Source organism: Crinia signifera, chromosome 19 (genome assembly GCF_055691185.1).
Source record: "Crinia signifera chromosome 19, ASM5569118v1, whole genome shotgun sequence".
NCBI classification, from domain to species: Eukaryota; Metazoa; Chordata; class Amphibia; order Anura; family Myobatrachidae; genus Crinia; species Crinia signifera.
In genome coordinates this window covers 105941979-105960493 of record NC_139226.1, presented here as the reverse complement: position 1 = coordinate 105960493, position 18515 = coordinate 105941979, and the positions used below count along the sequence as shown (strand labels likewise).

The 18515-nt window shown below is 44.4% G+C and overlaps 1 protein-coding gene across 2 annotated transcripts in view; it reads left to right on the top strand.

Moving 5' to 3' along the window:
* Positions 1-18515, top strand: part of VPS13D (vacuolar protein sorting 13 homolog D) — a 252545-nt gene that overhangs the window by 97120 nt on the left and 136910 nt on the right. For both annotated transcript variants that reach the window (XM_083163091.1, XM_083163090.1), the window contains 9 exons: positions 2006-2253; positions 5985-6176; positions 6840-6966; positions 7643-7785; positions 12578-12708; positions 12795-12970; positions 14650-14773; positions 16358-16593; positions 17888-17996. In XM_083163091.1, the coding sequence (XP_083019217.1) occupies positions 2006-2253; positions 5985-6176; positions 6840-6966; positions 7643-7785; positions 12578-12708; positions 12795-12970; positions 14650-14773; positions 16358-16593; positions 17888-17996 (1486 nt within the window). The remainder of the gene's footprint in view (positions 1-2005; positions 2254-5984; positions 6177-6839; positions 6967-7642; positions 7786-12577; positions 12709-12794; positions 12971-14649; positions 14774-16357; positions 16594-17887; positions 17997-18515) is intronic.

The window sequence follows — 18515 nt, the reverse complement described above, 5'->3', positions numbered from 1 at the left end:
TGTATGTGGGGGAGTGGGGTTAGTGTTAGGAATGTATATAAGGTAAATGTATGCATATATGTATGTAAGACAAGTTTGCCTACTTGGAGTCAGGCATCTCTCTCTCTCCTGTCTCTCCCCTACTCTGTCACTGTCTTACCATCCTCTCTCTCTCCCAATCATCTGTCTGGTTCTCTCCCCAGCCCTGTCTCACTGTCCCCCTCCTCTCTCCTGGTGGTATTAAACACATGCTTTTCCTCCCCTGACCCCATGTTGCCACTGAGACACTACTGCACCTGCCAAAGGTGGACGTTATAGGGCACTGGGTGGGTTTTCAGCATGTAGTGGCACAGAAAGTAGGAATCCCGTGATTCCAGCACCAGGAGCTAGAGCACCGTCTACCTCTGAATCAGGCCTAGAGTGTTCCAAAGTTTTAACCTGCCACTGCAGGACACACCCCTTAGTAACTATAGGTACGCCCATAGGTGGTGTTAGACACACCCTTAGGGTGGAGCATGTCACGCCCTCTCAGCACTGCAGTACTTTCTACTACCAGCTAAAAACTCCCTGAAAATGGTTTTCAAAAGTAGGCAAGTATGCCTTAGAGAGATGATGTGATCCACACAGTAGGGGATGGCTGCTGTACGGAGGGGGCGGTCCGGGGAACGTGATCTCAGCATCAGCAGCCGCTCTCTGCAGAACACTGATGAATCTGTGTCCCCTGCCTGCGGCTGGCCGGCTGCTAGAGCAGGTGATGCAGGGCAGGCAGCATACAAAGAAGGTCAGTGTGGCATGGGTGCAAAGAGTGGGAGTGTTCAAATTTCAAAGCCATGACATCTGCCACACCAGCCTGGCTGAGATGCACATCTTTTAAAATAAATGTGCATCTCAGCCAGGCTGGTGTGGCAGATGTCATGTAGGGGACACAGTAATATCGGGTGGGGGTGAGAGAAGCATGTTCCGCCTGTGTGTGTCATTACAGACAAGTACAATGCCCGTCCTCTGCATACACCGGAGCCCAACGATCACGCATGCGCGATTTAGCGCCTATTTTACTTTAAGTTACAGACCAGGGACCCACTTTTACAAAATGAGTGTGTCCCCGGGGACACGCTCTGCTGAACAGCGGTGGGCGGAGGGGAGAGGGATATGGAGACTTGCAGGGATGCTGGGAGAAAATGTTAGTAAAAGTAAGAGTCCTGCCTCCTCTCTAGCCTCTCCTCTTCCCCCTCTCACCCCACATCAACTCATCCCCTCTCACCCGCCATAACCTCACCACCTTTCGCTCGCCATCAACTGACCCCCTCTCGCCCTGTCACCACAACCGCTCTCACCCCCGTCACCTCACACACCCCTGTCCCCCCACTACCCCCAGCACCGCACCTGCTCTCACCTCCCCCCCTGACATAAATAAGTCACCTTCTATTTAGTTTGCATTGATGCCCAATAGGCATTGATAGACACGCCCAGTAGGCGGTGATGGACACGCCCAGTAGGCGGTGATGGACATGCTCCTCCAATGGTGCACCCCCTAACAAAATGGTCTGCGCACGCCTATGGGTAACGGTTATTTTAGATAGTGCTTGGTCTTATGGAATAGTCTGCAAAATGCATGCATGGGAACAGGTCCAGAAATGTGCACATATGTTTAATTGGCAATGATTTAAAAGGCAAAACCAAAGTAGTGATAATAGTTTTATATTGAAATCTTTCATTTCTTGTAGTACAGGTTGAGTATACCTTATCCAAAATGCTCGGGACCAGAAACAAAGTTCGTGTGCAATCTCAAACACTGAATTTGAATACCAAGCAATCATGTCCTTGTACATATTTAGTGCCAGTTACATATCATGTCCTCAGTAGTGCCAGTTACATGTTATTTCCCCAGTAGTGCCAGTTGCAGATTATGGTTTTCGGAATACTTTGGATAACGGATATTTGGATAAGGGATACTCAACCTGTCCATGTTCTATGTCCTTGGTTAATCGGTGTAATATTTTTATTATTCTGTACTTACAATCTTTAGGTTCTGTGTGGCTCTGAAGAAAGAAAGCTATCCGGATTACATGCCATCCCATATTTTTTCAGACAGTGCAAAACAAATCTACAGGCAGCCGGGTCACACCGTCTTCCTTTTGCCCACCGTGGTCATCTGCAACCTGTTACCCTGTGAGCTCAACTTTTATGTCAAAGGGTCACTGCTTAAAGGAACCTTGAAGTCTGGCAAAGAACTGGCTCTGCACACCGCTGATACAAGTCAGAACTTTGAGCTTGGTGAGTTCTTGTATGACCGCACACTCCTGTGGCAGTTTATATTAGTATGTATGTATTAAATAGTGAAAGTTGCCAAAGGATATATATATATTTTATTTTATTTTCGCTTGAAAATAGTAGGGGTATCCATTTTTACTCATTTTACCTTCAGTGGTATTTTGGTCGTTGCCCGGGGATCTCAGCGGCCGGCGAGGGGGTTAAACAGAGGGGATTGCTGAAAACAAGCGACCCTTGCCCTTTAACCCCCGCGCCGGCCTCTCACCCTATTCAATGTTCCGTGGGAACCCTCGCTGTCAGAGGATGGCAAGGATTCCCCCAAACAGCGAGGCTCGCAGCTAATGCAGGATCCCGTGATATTTAGCCACTGGTCTCGCTGTTTTAGTGGCCGCACACGCAGTTTCCCCAGCGCTGCAATAACCCAGAGATGTGAAAATGGTGTGTGCAGGGGGTCAGTTGAATACTGACTGTGCAAGCTGTAATAGGATAGGATCACTAGGTCGACAAGCATTAAGGTCGACATGATTGAAGGTCGACATGGGTTAGGTCCACAGTTGTCTATCCAATGATCCATACCCGCTGTGACAGCAAGCAGTCACAGCTCGCGAAAACCATTTAACATACCCCATTGTATTTACGTGAGTGATATTTTATTGATGCCAACTTTTATCAAGTATACATTCTTGTTGTATTGATCAGGAAACCACAAGCTGTAAGATCGAAACATGCATCTCATTGCAGCTTACCAAAGTAACAGACCTTACATTCTGTAGGCTCCTCCCCCTCCCAGACTGACAAGCACACAGCACTCCCACATTGCCTTTAAAAAAATGTGTCTCTAAAGGTGCGTACACATGGAATGATTTGGCATACACTGTGGGCTTTCCGGTATCAATGCTGATGCGCGTACCCGCCGCTCGTTAAGAGAGGTCTATAATCTGTCATGCATGCAGACCAATCTTTTGCAATGCGTTTAAATCATTTCATGTGTACAGATGGAGCCCTCCTTATTTAGCCTTTTAATAGGATTAAGTGAGTAATAGGATTGGGGCGTGGTTTGATCGAGTGCAGGAGCAGACGTGTTTGGCGTGGGCTCCAATATTATCCTGCGATATATCCTGTATTATGGACGGTGGATATCCCACTCCCTTACACTTACCCTCCGGAGCCTGCCCTGCCTCCCCTGTGCCCTCCGTGGCCCTCCTGCGCGACCTGAGAGACTTGAACTAGCTACTTGGGCCCTTTCATCCTTGGCTGCCGGGCTCCATCTTGACTTCCTCTCCTACGGCTGTTCCGTGGGAGGCCCTGACCGCCGACTGCGCCTGTAGATGGGCGTGCTGCTGAGAGCCTTCTGCAGTGACTGCGCCTCTCGCCGCGCTGGAGATCCGTTTCTGCGGCCTGCGCTCGACATACCTGCGTGGACGCCGGGTGCCGGCGCCATCTTGGTGCGGCTCCTGACTTCCGTGGACGACGAGCTCCGGAGACCCTGGTGACTGAGCTCCTGCTCTGCCTTCTCCCGAGCATCAGCTCTGTATGAAGGAGGTGAGGACCGCATCCTGCTGCTGTTTTGTGATCCGGTAGCGTCAAGTGCACTGTGACACTTCTGCCGTCGCTGCTCCTCCAACACCGAGACTCCAGCCTAACATCTGGAAAGCGACCCCATCCTGTATGCAGGCTTTAGCTGCCTGTTAAGTGACGGTACTTTAACTCCATATACTCTTTTATACGTGTGCTGCATTTGTGGTGCACGATTATAGTTGGTGGTGTGCTAGCCACCACCATCATATTGTGTGGTTAATCTATTACCACTAATTTGTTTATCTGGGTATTTTACACGTGATTATGGAATCTTCTGTACAAGCTATCCTGAATGCAATACATGCCTCCTCTGCCAGACTCCTCCTTCAGCTGGATAAGACTCGGGAAGGTATCTCATACTCTCCAGCTAATCCTGAACGTTGTGATACCCCTGCTGAGGATGTTAATGCTACACCCCCTGCCATGAAGCCCCTGTCTATTTCTACACCGGATCCTGAACTGAACGAGTATACCGCTGTGGGAGTGCCCAAATTGAAGAATGCGTACTATAATACTCCTTTGAACATTGACTGTGTTACCGCTTCCCCTCAGGCTCCTTTCTTGCTGATGGTACCTGCGATACGACACTGGAATTTGACAACATGTATTTGCGTATTTTTATATGCCTATGACAGTTGTTTTCCTGATCTCCTTGGTGATGGCCCCTTTAGGCCAACCATGCTTTCCCAGGGATCTGAAAACTGGCCAGATTAGAGCTTTGAAAGTAGACGCAGACTTGGCCTGATTAATGATTACAGCGCCTCTGTCCAATTTCTCCTGTCAATATAGTTTCTTGCTCAACACAGAAGTGTGTATTTGACCTGGCAAATCCATATTGCGGTTATCTTTATTGTAACACTGTGATAATGTCCCCATATACGCTAGACAGGATGATCCTGGTCATTTTAGGGCCATTGACATAGCCCCTGTCAGTTCTCCGATCTGTAATCCGCATTAGTTAGTTAGTTGGGTGGGTGGATAGGTGGTTGGGGTAAATTAGAGTTTTTGGCAAGGATTAGCTTAACTTTGTGTTAGCTAAAGGCCACTGATTTACCCCCCCTACAATATATTGTAGTTAGTGGGGTAACGATTAGTGTTAGGTAGCGTAGCTAGTTGGTGGGGATCCAGGTATACCTAGAGTTGGGGTTAGGTCATACAGGGTCGGGGGATATGGGGAGGTTTAATTTGGGCTTAGTGGGTTGTAACGGAGATTTGATTCTATGTTTAGGATGTAGTATGTGGCAAGGCGAGCTTTTCATTTGCTTGCAAATTCACTACCCCCTTTCCTCTTTTTCTTGTTTTCCTTTTTCTTCTCCTCTATGAGTGTGTATATGTAGTGGAGTGGCTGCACCTATACTTTAAATGCTCTACTGTAACATTTGAACAATACCCCTGCCAATAGCTTACTCGAATGGCGCCTTCGAGTTTATATATTGCATTGTCCATCCTGCATGCGGGCTATTGTTTTACGTTACAAACTCCGTTTATATATGTAGGAGATACCTACTATATTATACTGTTATATATTTATTGTGTGTCATCTTCACCTAGTATATCATATATGTACTACTATACATGCTCTGTCTTGCTGCCTTAGTTTTTGTTTTGTACTATCTAAAACTTCAATAAAAATCACTCAATTAAAAAAAAAAAAAAAGTGAGTAATAGGATTACTTTGCTAATCCCCTACTGTATTGTTCTATGTATTGTATTGCTGCTGAGAACAATAGGATAGCCATGGCTAGCCGCGACCTAAGGAAGATAGTTGAGAGGGGCTCCATGTGTATGCACAATGAACGATTTGGTAAAGCTGATTGACTGGCTCCCACTCCCCCCCACAATCGTTAAAGATCGATCGTTCAGGTGTAATCGCTTGTACAATCGCTCACTCCTTTGACACCAAATTGTTTGTCCGTGAGTTTTGAGGAAATTGTTAACCAGATTGGATCGTTTGCTGAATGGTTCCGTGTGTAAGCTCCTTTACTTGTCTGTTGATTTCAGTGTGTTACTTCCTGCTGCCTAGCACAGCTGAGGGCATGTGACTGATCAAATCAGAGCACACTGTTCTTATTGCCTCACCATCTAATTCCCACTTTTTATGCACTATTATCTTGCTTTTAGCCCTAAACATGTTTTCGTGCTTTCTGTTGTAACAGGAATCGCTCTTGAAAATTTTCAACACTGCAAAGAGCTGCTGATCCCACCCGGAACTCAGAACTATATGGTGCGGATGCGACTCTATGACGCAAACAAGAGGCAGCTGAACCTCACCATTCGCATCATGTGCCGGGCCGAGGGCTCCTTGAAAATATATATTTCTGCCCCTTATTGGCTGATTAACAAAACAGGTTAGTAGTAGGTGTACTATAAATCAGTTATTCTCTAATGCTCTGATAAATAGACTGTGTTAGTGGACTGCAGCTACGTAACAGCAGAGAAACCTCTATGTTTGGATTTCTCTGCGGTCAGAAAGAGGTCACACTTTTCATATTCTAGGTCTATTGGTTGTACCTACTGTACCAATGTAGCGTAAAAACGTGGAGTGACCTTTTCACCGTGGGGGCATGCCCCCAGTCAGTTACGGTATTTTAGATCTACAATGTCTAGTCTTGCAGTCAAATGGTCGACCACTAATGGTCGACATGGTCCAAAGGTCGACATAGGTTGGCATGCACCCTACACCCTAAGTGTACCGCGCCATGCTTCAGGCTCGGTGCCTCGCTGCACTCTGAACACTATTTTATTGTCCCTCCAAGCCTTAGTGGATGGTAGCGTATGAAATACCTCCTGTCGGCACATGTCGGTTCAAAATTTTGTAAAAATGTAATGTCGACCTTTTTTCATGTCAACATTTTTTTCCTGTCGACCTTTGGATATATATATAAAACATAACTATTACAAAGAACATGCATATTACAATGTGTGTGCTGTAAATTAATCTTCAACAATAATAATAATTCGTTCATTTGGTTGACAACTGTGAGGCACCTAAAGTCGCTGTTCCCTTCCAGGTCTTCCTCTGATCTTTCGTCAGGACAATGCAAAAACAGATGCCGCCGCTCAGTTTGAAGAGCATGAACTTGCAAGAAGTCTCAGTCCTCTCCTGTTCTGTTATGCCGACAAGGAGCTGCCCACCCTGTAAGTGGATCGTACAATATATTACAGTGCCCATTTGGGTCACTTTGATCTATTTTTGTCCCGTCAAGTGAAAGTGCCTCTCCTTTAGTCTCAGGCGATGCCTATGTTTATCACAGATATGTTTTTAAATCTTTGCACCTTATGTCTCTTGATAATGTCATTGGTTACAGTTCAGTTTAGTTTGGCCCCTGTCAAAACTACTGCAGTTCCTCTTTCCTAATAGGGTGTCGCTGTCTGCTTGGGTACTTCTAGTACAGTCTGGTCTGTATTGAGATACAGACCAGCCTGTGTTAGAACACCACAGCAGAAAGCGACGCAAGGAAGAGGAAGTGCACGGGTTTTGAAAGGGCGGGCATGGTGTTAGAAGGAACACGAGATGACTGATCACACTGCATAGACACCACAGGCTACAGATGAGCTTCATCCCAACCACCCAGTGGTGATTAGGGCGCAGTTAGAAATTGATCACTCCATTCAAGAACAAAGAATGGACAATAGGCACAACATTAAATTGTTTACGGTTGTCCACCAGAGGAAGGAGAGTGCGTAAATAGCTGTGGGATATTACAGTAGATTACAATAGTACAATAGTAACAATATGGCAGGGATATACTTTTGCTGTATCTTCTACAGTATACCTGTATATGAGACAGTCTTTTATTTTTCTAAACTACAGTTGTACAATGAGAATTGGGAAAGGTATTCATCCAGATGGCATCCCAGGCTGGTGCCAGGCCTTTTCCTTGGACGGAGGCAGTGGAGTGCGAGCTCTGAAAGTAATCCAGCAAGGGAACCGTCCAGGACTCATCTATAATATCGGTAAGTGAGGGATTACTCTGTAGCATTCCGTTTAGTCACTTCTCTCTATGCTAGCTTGCTGTCTTTATTCCATACTGTCTTCTTGTCCCGCACCCATCAATCATCTTATCTCAGACACTTAACTATACATTTTATTCATAATCTATTCTGTTTTCACAACTTAAACCCTCCTGAGGATGGAGATTGAGAGTATTGTTGGGGGGTTTTAAGGCCCCTATACATAAGGCTGACCTGATTACCCCAGAAGCTCAAATTTGGATTAACCCCTTACAGGGTTGAGTATATACCTGCACAACCTTATTGAGAAAAAATAGCAAAAGAGACCCCCAAATTTATATCTATACCGAGGGGGGTGCTGTTCCCAACAGAAGTACAATATTTTGACAACGAAGAGGAAAAGGCTGTATAGGGGAACGCACTGAAAGTTAAAACGTAACTTTTATTGATTATATATTAAGAATGCCTTATATCATAGTATGGAGCGGCATATAAACAGCAAAAAATATTGGAAAAATTAAAAATACATACAAGTTACACACAAGATAAGTGATAAGACAAAAAGATAAAGAAATAAGTGTTCTAAAATACACAGATGTTGGTTAGGGAGGAGAACTGCAATATAACGAAGATATAGTCTCTATTAAGTTGTAGCTCCTAGTCTTGTGTGTCTAAATGTTCTGAGAGAGATACCACTGGGAGTATGATATTCAATTTTATGGATACAGGATAGTGTTTTTATTATTCTCAGTATTGGAAGTGATATATGGCTCTTGTGATTAGTACATTATAATCCGTGGTACCATACATCGTCCCGTTGCATTGGGTATTCCTCTCTCACTGGTTCCCCAATGCCAACTGATCGATGTTGGTGTAGACTAGATTCTGCACACACTGTATAATATTATGTGGAAATACCACTCACACTGTGGATATGGGTGGTCCTTTCTCACAAGTTCAGCCGTGGCACTTGAACCGGTGTTTGATGTATGTTTAATACAGTAAATATATTTCTGGGGAATACTCGCAATGGGTTTTCCACTCTCATTGGTTCCCTATTTGCGGTATGGTTTCCAGGTTATCTTCATATTCACATAATAGTGTCTTTTGATGGGTTTTATATTTATTCCCATGTTCCAATAATACACCTGGTTATTGCCACAGTTGATGGTGAGGCACAGTTCTAAGATTGTCTCTACACAGTGTGTGATACTTCAAATGTAGGGTATTCTTTTGTATTTATTATTTTTGTATACCAATAGTGATATATGGTCAGTTAAGAACTTTAACTGCCCTCATATGATCGGTCTGTTTATTCACATAATAGGTATTCCACTCTCACTGGTTACCTATTTATAGTGTGATTTATTGGTTTACACTAGATGTATTTACTACTTTGGATTTTATTTACACTTCTCATTAATCCACATAATTGTTACTCCAAACAATTCAAACAGTATCCATAAGCAGTAATTGGTTATATAATACCAATAAATTGGATTAGAACACCAGTGTTTCTTATTGCTGCAAATATCATATAAGAGCAATACAGTTATGAGCTTTGACTGCCCTCCTGTGGTCAGTTACCAAAATTGCAGTTATGTCAATCTTGCAACAATACACTGTATTGCCTTTCCAATCCACTATCATTTCTATCTCCCAGTCCTCTCTCTCTTAGTCTCCTGTTATACAATCATTATGTTAATCAAATCACAGCATTATATTATGCTACAAGGAGTCCTCCCTAACCTAACTGTACCAACGCAGCGTTTCGCTGTTTAAGCTTTTTCAAGGCCCTACATTTGAAGTATCACACACTGTGTAGAAACAATCTTAGAACTGTGCCTCACCATCAACTGTGGCAATAACCAGGTGTATTATTGGAACATGGGAATAAATATATAACCCATCAAAAGACACTATTATGTGAATATGAAGATAACCTGGAAACCATACCGCAAATAGGGAACCAATGAGAGTGGAAAACCCATTGCGAATATTCCCCAGAAATATATTTACTGTATTAAACATACATCAAACACCGGTCCAAGTGCCACGGCTGAACTTGTGAGAAAGGACCCCCCATATCCACAGTGTGAGTGGTATTTCCACATAATATTATACAGTGTGTGCAGAATCTAGTCTACACCAACATCGATCAGTTGGCATTGGGGAACCAATGAGAGAGGAATACCCAATGCAACGGGACGATGTATGGTACCACGGATTATAATGTACTAATCACAAGACCCATATATCACTTCCAATACTGAGAATAATAAAAACACTATCCTGTATCCATAAAATTGAATATCATACTCCCAGTGGTATCTCTCTCAGAACATTTAGACACACAAGACTAGGAGCTACAACTTAATAGAGACTCAATCTTCGTTATATTGCAGTTCTCCTCCCTAACCAACATCTGTGTATTTTAGAACACTTATTTCTTTATCTTTTTGTCTTATCACTTATCTTGTGTGTAACTTGTATGTATTTTTATTTTTTCCAATATTTTTTGCTGTTTATATGCCGCTCCATACTATGATATAAGGCATTCTTAATATATAATCAATAAAAGTTACGTTTTAACTTTCAGTGCGTTCCCCTATACAGCCTTTTCCTCTTCGTTGTCAAAATACCCCAGAAGCTCCCCTGGAGGGCTGGAATATGATTAGGCACCTGATCTGCCATGTTTTGCATGAGATTTATCATATGCAACTCCCGGGATGCTGCAGGCAGAGACCTAAGCTGCAGACTTAAAGGAGTGCATCCCAAGAGGTTTGGCAGCCAGTGATTAGCTGAGAGCCCAAATGGGAGGCTGCTGATTGGCTGAGAAAGCTCTTAGCCAATCAGTGGCTTCCCATTCATTTGTATGGGTTTTTTTATTTATTTTTTAAATTCGCCCACTGCCCGGCGTCCCATCTGCCACTTCTCTGCGTCCCCCACTTGCCGCCTCTCTGCATCCGCCCGGCCGGCTCCAGGCTGAACATAAGATTTATCAAATCTTATGTGCAGTACAACCTGGGAAGTGATAGAGAACTACCACAAGGTGGCGCTGCCTTACCACAAAGCACAATTTTAAAACATTTCTTGTGTGATATCACTTGTTTTAATAAAAAAGCATATTATACATTTCATATACACTCAAATAGACAAACAAGACAAACAACATTAAACATATATTGCATGCAACTTATTTTGTGCAGAGCGATACATTTTAAATGAGGCTTTAAGCTGTACTTTTAGGCATATTTTGAGGCATTTATAAAGCGGCAATAGTTACCACTCCCGTATCAAAAGATTTTTATCCTGTAGGATCCTTTTTTGGATCATGGAGATCACAGTACACTTTTCCTATATCCGAGCAGTCTTATGTTGTTGTTTATTGACCAGCTCCAGGTGACAAGTGTCCAGGGGATTAGGGCTCCTCAGCTGAGGAAGCCGCCGAGTACATACAAGGCGGAGAAACGCGTCCTGGAAGCCTGTTACAGCCCGGTACCAACATCCCGTTACGCTGTATTTAACAGCGCCTGTTCACCGCTGAAGTTTGGTGAGCTATCCTGATTTACATTCTCAAAGGAGCCCTAATCCCCTGGACACTTGTCACCTGGAGCTGGTCAATAAACAACAACATAAGACTGCTCGGATATAGGAAAAGTGGACTGGGATCTCCATGATCCAAAAAAGGATCCTACAGGATAAAAATCTTTTGATACGGGAGTGGTAACTATTGCCGCTTTATAAATGCCTCAAAATATGCCTAAAAGTACAGCTTAAATCCTCATTTAAAATGTATTGCTCTGCACAAAATAAGTTGCATGCAATATATGTTTAATGTTGTTTGTCTTGTTTGTCTATTTGAGTGTATATGAAATGTATTATATGCTTTTTTATTAAAACAAGTGATATCACACAAGAAATATGTTTTAAAATTGTGCTTTGTGGTAAGGCAGCGCCACCTTGTGGTAGTTCTCTATCACTTCCCAGGTTGTTCAGTTTTACAAAGGTTTACAATACCTTTGGTAGGGGGCTGCAGCTATACCCAAAGTTAAATATTAATTATTATTATTGAGTACCTGATACCCATGTATATGAATTAACGGTCCTAATTATACCAGTGCTTTTGTGTGGCCTATGGTCACTACCCCTCCTTTCCTTATGTGCAGTACGTCCGACCTTTCCGACTCCGATCCGATGCGCATGGGACTGCGCATTGGGTTGGATGTGATGTGAACACATGAGCTTTGGTCCGATTTATTGTCCCGATCCTTCGAAATTAAGACAAATCTCACTAGTGTAAGGGGGCATTTACTGTAAGAGGTTAATGTTGTGATCTGTGGCACGGCTATGTCTGTACTTTTTTTTATGAACTAGCTGCTACAGTACTCTAATCATTTAATGAGTCTTCAGCCTAATTAGACACTGGCTGACCTTCAATATACAAGACTCCCGAAAGAAAGAGCGCAGCCATAGATTCACCAGGTGTTATCAATACTGAAATTATCAGTACAATATAGAATCGCATTCTCAATAGCTGGGACCAATTCATATCAAAACCTGTTTTCCTATACGGGATAATGATCAAACATCTTTATAAACTCTGTTATTCTCAACGTTTTTACTTTGTCATATTTCACTATCTTTATTGTTTGGATTATTTTCCAATCCTTTCTTTTCCCATCTTTTTTCTCCTGCCACCCACTCCCTTCCCTTCTGCCCCCTCACTCGGTCCTGCATTATTACGTGCTGTCCCAACCACCGTTACACCTCCTTACGACCACCTGTTTCCTAGGTATCGATGTCAAGAAAGGCAGAGGGCGGTATATAGATACATGCATGGTCACTTTTGCTCCGCGATATCTATTGATCAACAAATCCGCTCACAAACTTGCGTTTGCACAAAGAGAATTTGCTAGAGGTCAGGTAAGTGCATATCCTGTAAGCACATTCAGTTCTTTAGATGATCATGTAGACCTGGAATATGTTTGATGAACCTATGTTTTTCTTAGGGCTCCAACAATCCTGATGGCTATATCTCCACACTCACTGGCTCCAGCGTGGTATTTCATTGGCCTAGAAATGACTATGACCAATTGCTCTGTGTGCGTCTAATGGATGTTTCCAACTGTATTTGGTCTGGTGGCTTTGTAGTCAATAAAAATAACTCCTTTCATATTAACATGAGGTAAATACAAACGTTGTATATGGTTATACAAGTGTCCTGAAGTGTCCTAGTCGTATAGTATTTCTGGCAGAAAAGAAGCAAAAATATGCCCAATGTTAGAAGATTCTCAGGCAACTTCTGAAAGATGGTAATTCATGGTCTCCTCGAGAAGGTTTTCAGCTGGTCCTTGCCCGAGATGCCTTTTCTTGTCCTTTAGTGGGTGGAATAAAAAAAAACAATCCTACTATCACTTAGTTTGGAGGTGGTACAGTGGTAGAATGTCTTTCTGTTGCAAATCTCCAAAGATCATGGACTTGGGTAGAGGATGTTTCAAGGTGTGAAATATTGCTCAGCAATTTCAGCAGGGATGACTCTACCCAAAAGTGTTTACTCATCTTAGAGCAGGCATGTCCAAACTGTGGCCCTCCAGCTGTTGTGAAACTACACATCCCAGCATGCCTTGACATAGTTTTAGCATTCCCTAATAACAAAACTGTGACAAGGCATGATGGGACTTTTAGTTTCACAACAGCTGGAGAGCCATAGTTTGGACATGCCTGTCTTAGTGTATGGCTGGAAAGGTTTACTCAAGGCTTTTCCCCAATACAGTATTTTGCCCAGTGGCCCACACGCATGTCTTATTGATGTGACGATAGCTCAGTTATGCACGCGTGTCTTATTGATGTGACGATAGCTCAGATATGCACGCATGTCTTATTGATGTGACGATGGCTCAGATATGCACGCATGTCTTATTGATGTGACGATGGCTCAGATGTCTTGCTGATGTTATGAAGAAGCTTTACTCTGGATACTGAAGCTCTCCCTGGTAATCACTAAGCTTCCCAACTTATGGAGGAAGGGCAGAAGGAGAGAGGACATTGGTGACTCTGATAGCTTCAGATTACCCACTTCTAGTACAAATCCTGGTAGTAGGGCCTTTGTGGTCCCTACCCTCTGATTTGGTGAGGGATCTTTTATCAAAAGCCTAGCCTTAAAATTTGCTAAAATGTAAAATGTTTTCAATACCTTGCAATGGTTATTCTCTTCTTTCTGTGAAGATGTCTCCTGGCTAGCAAAGGGGGAAATAGTGACATTTATAGGGACAAATATTTAAAAACCGGGACTGTTTCTTGGAATTTGGATGATTGGACACTGCATACTGTACATTCCAAGTGTATCGCTTGCTCTCATCAGTAAAGGAGCGTACACACCTTGCAATCCCAGCAACGACCAATATCAGCGGCCGTGGGGACTGGGCATGGTGCCTTAGGGGGGAAGGGGCAATGCTGGATCCGTTCCCTCCTCTTCATGCACAGACGGTGGGGTGGGTGGTTAATCGCATTGTGTCATTGGAGGCATACACACTGGGAAATTATAATAAATGATGTCACTCAGAAGTGCCAAAATGAGTGATATAGCTCATTATATCGCCTAGTGTGTGCAGTGATTACAGCTGTATTTCCAGTTTCTAGGACAAAGGTTATTTACTGTAGTTGTCATGGTAACAGCCTTTTACCTTTTTGTGTCATTCATTTCCTTATATTTATATGATACAGGGCATGAGTGCAAATGTAGAACTCAACTCTATAATCATTTTATAAGTGTATATTTTTAGCTGTTTATGTACTTATTAGTTAATTATTTTATTGGTTCTTTTGTTTTAAATCGTGTCTCCTAACATTTCTGTTTTCACATAGGGATACTTTTGGGAAATGCTACTTTTTGAGGGTAGAAATAACATTGCAAGGTGCAACATACCGCATATCATTCAGTGACACCGATCAGATGCCTCCGCCGTTCCGAGTGGATAACTTCTCTAAGGTGAGTGGAGAACTCTGTGGGACGTGTGATCACTTACCGCTCCTGTTATGAACATACAGATGGAGCCGGCCTTGTCCTTGCTGTGGACGGCCTTGTCCTACCGCCAACCACGACAGCGGCCGGCTCCTGCCAGGGGGGGGCGCGCGAGCACGAGACACCCGCGTGCCCCGTGGCAACGGAGCTCGACGGGGGTCCCTGATGCCTCCCCCGCCATCTCCACCGGTCCCCCTCGCCGCCCCAACCCCCCCCCCCCCTCCCGAACTGGGCAGCATCTCCCCAAAGCGGAGACGGGCTGGGAGACGCTGCCCAGCCGCCGCGATTCTGGGACGTGCGTGTGCGTGAGACGCACGTGCGTCCCAGTCTCTATTGCCGGCGCTGCCAGCGCAAGGGATCTGGGGAGCGCCGGGGTAGATAAGGCCAGCTCTATCTGTATCCCAGCAAATGCTGCTAATTCCAAAATACACTTTTATCTCCATCATTCCATTCCCTTTATATTGATATGAAAGTGCTGCACTCTTAAATCACAATACGTATAATAAAATTGAATATGATGAAAATTATTCAGTTGTCTGTTGTAGTGTTATAGACACTTAAGAAGAAGCCATGGGACAATCTACCCCACTTGCCTTCTGTGATATTCCCTAAAGACCGCCATGACATACTTGGATTTCAGTTGCTGCTCTCCCATTACCGCTCCAAGACTGTTAAGGATCAGCACATGCCCCACCTCCCAATAAACATGCATGCAGTTGATGGGACAGGCCAAAGAGAATTATTGTATAGATGAACACTTGTGCCTGTGTGGGAAGTGTATCTTCCATGTTTTCTCACTGAGCAAGCTCTAGAACCCAAATTCGGTCGACATACATTGGGTCGACACCCTTAGCTCAACAGGCCATAGGTTAACACCTATAAAAGTTTGACTCATACCCCTTTTACACCGCCGCAAAACCCCAGGTCTTCAGCGGGTCAGACCCGGGTCAGCGGCAGTGTAAATGGGACACGCCATGTCCCTTTACACTGGACTTCTACCCAGGTCCTGACCTGGGTAGAACATGGCTAGGACCTGGGTACATCAATGGGGCATGTGCATCCTGCGGACCGCCACGTCCGCAGGTTGGACGGAGGAGCACACAGCCTCCGCTGCTGTCTGCTGTAGACAGCAGCGGTGGCAGCGGAGGAGGTGAATGGATGCCTGTGTGCGGCATCCATTCACCTCCCGGACGACGGCTGGGGGCAGCCCAGCAGTTTGATGTCATCTCCTAGCGCCGCCTCCGTCTACACTGCAGGTGAGCACCACAGTGTAAACGGTGTAAATCCCGGATCTGTCCCGGCTTGGATCCTTCTTCCAAATGTCGGGTCGGATGCGGGATTTTTGGTGTAAAAGGGGTAATAGACATCCACCCCCCCAAAAAAAAAATCCACTGTGTCGACCTATAGTCCATGTCGACCTAAGCAATGTCGAGTTTTTATAGGTGTCGACCTATAGCCTGCCAACCTAAGGGTATCATGTTTAGCTGTATCTGCCACAACACTGCTTGTAATGAGAATGACAATTAGCCGCATATCTCTCTGTCTGCGCAGGTTCCGGTGGTGTTTATGCAGCACGGAGTGGCAGAGCCGCGACTGCGGACAGAAGTGGGGGCCTCAGATTCTCTGGATTACGCATGGGATGAGCCGACTCTGCCGTCCTACATTACACTGACGGTCAAAGGGGCAGGTTCTTCAGAGATCGTCTGTAATATGAACGACTTCCAGGACAGCAAACAACTGTACTATGAAAACTTCATCTACATTGCCGCCACCTATACCTTCTCTGGGTATGAGGAGCTGCTTTACGTGGCTTAATCTAAGTGTTATTTATATAGTGCCTACATGTCCCCCGCCCATTACACAGAAGCTTTATAGGGCTGCTGCACATATCCTAGTTCAGTTTTTTTTATCCATATTTCTTAACTCAGTGAGAACATGCAAACTCCACAGAGAGAGACCGTGTCATAGCAAATCATCATATAAAGAGCAGTATTCCAAGGCAAGGGGGTTTGTATGGCGAGAGTGGCCGGCCACTCGCCGTATTCAACGTTCTGTGGAAATCCTCACCATCAGAGGACGGCTAGGATTTCCTTAAAGGGGGGGGTGTCAGTTGAATACTCTGATGGCAAGCTATCGGCGCTGCTCGCTATATAGCTCGCCATCATGGGCTGGGCGGGGCCATAAACTTTGGCTTAAAATATAATAGCAGCATGCTGTAATCACATCTTTCTTTTGGTGTTTTCCACATGACATCTTCAGGCCATGTTTTCCGGATTACATTAGTTGTGCATAGCTGAGTTAATGTATTTTACTTCGTAGCAATCCCACCTATTTCCACAGAAAACATGACGTGGTAATGGTGCAGTACTTGAGGACGGGAACTGAGAGTGCTTGCCATACTAATTCCTTAGCATACAATGCACTGTGGGCCTGATACTGGTTTTTCGGTAAGCTGCGAAAATCACAGTTAACCAAGCACCGGAGACGCCGCCCTGCCGATTCACCTCGGTACCATGCAAGGGGATGTGTAACGAAAACACATGGTCACCGGCTATCAAATAAATTCTCTTGCCTTTTTTGTGTGCCTGGCCGAAGACGGGGCGGCCGCCTGCCCCGCGTACCTATGGGAACGGCCAAAAAACACTGGCCTTTCCCATGTGCGAGACCCATTCCCGCCGCCATCCGCCACCAGCCCACCCTGATGTTTGCAAATAGCTTACGACTATTCAAGTCTCTGAAGCCATTCGCAGAGGGGGCTGCACATGTGCGTAATAGGCCATGCGCAAGTACTCAAAACATCGGGGCGGAGCTGAACTCCCTAATATAGCAAGAGAACTAGAATCACCCCCTGTATTACTAAGGGTGGCCTTGTGCATCTCATTGTTTTGTCAGCCACCTATCCATCTATAAGGGACTAGAGATATTGCGTTGATTGTCTACATTCTTATTAAGTTCCTTGTATTTTGGGTAGGCAGCATACACGGTTCTTGATCATGTAGACAATGACAAAAACGTACCCATATATAGTTATAGATTGTATATTCATTATGAGTCTGACTATACCCCGTCTCCTCATTACAGCCAGCAGGAAGGAAATGTTCGACCTGTCACTCAGTCAAAGAATGTTATGTACGGAGAGCTGGTTTTAGATGTGCAGCCCAAAACCCACAGAGTCATTCTGAAGAAGAAGGTAACGTTTCTTGCACTGAATTACTGTAGTTACAGGAAAGGGATACACGTGGGACCTGAAAACGTGACAAGTACAGAGTACATGTTGGACGAAACCACAATTTCCCTGCCCTCTGTGATGTACTTCGGTATTGCAGAGTGGTTGTGGATCGGTCACCTCTGCTTCTCTTATAATGCATGGCACTACAGGGGACTGTTATAAGGAGTCTACAGAGGGGTCTATAGCGATATTTCAGCAGTCATGCAGCACCATATGCAAATGATGCGAACGCATGGGTTAACTGCTTGCCATATTAGCATAAAAATGCAATTACATACAGAAAATCATTGCAACAGGAGTAGGAACCACACTTGAAATACCCCCATTATGCACAGCAAGGTTTTTAACCATTGAGATGCTGTAAGATCACTTTGTTTTAGGATTACATCTGTGCAGGGATTGCACACTTCAAAATATGTGTTTTTGCTTGAGATTTCAGGGCACCAGTTTAAAAAAAAACTTGTGCTACAGCCAATAAGC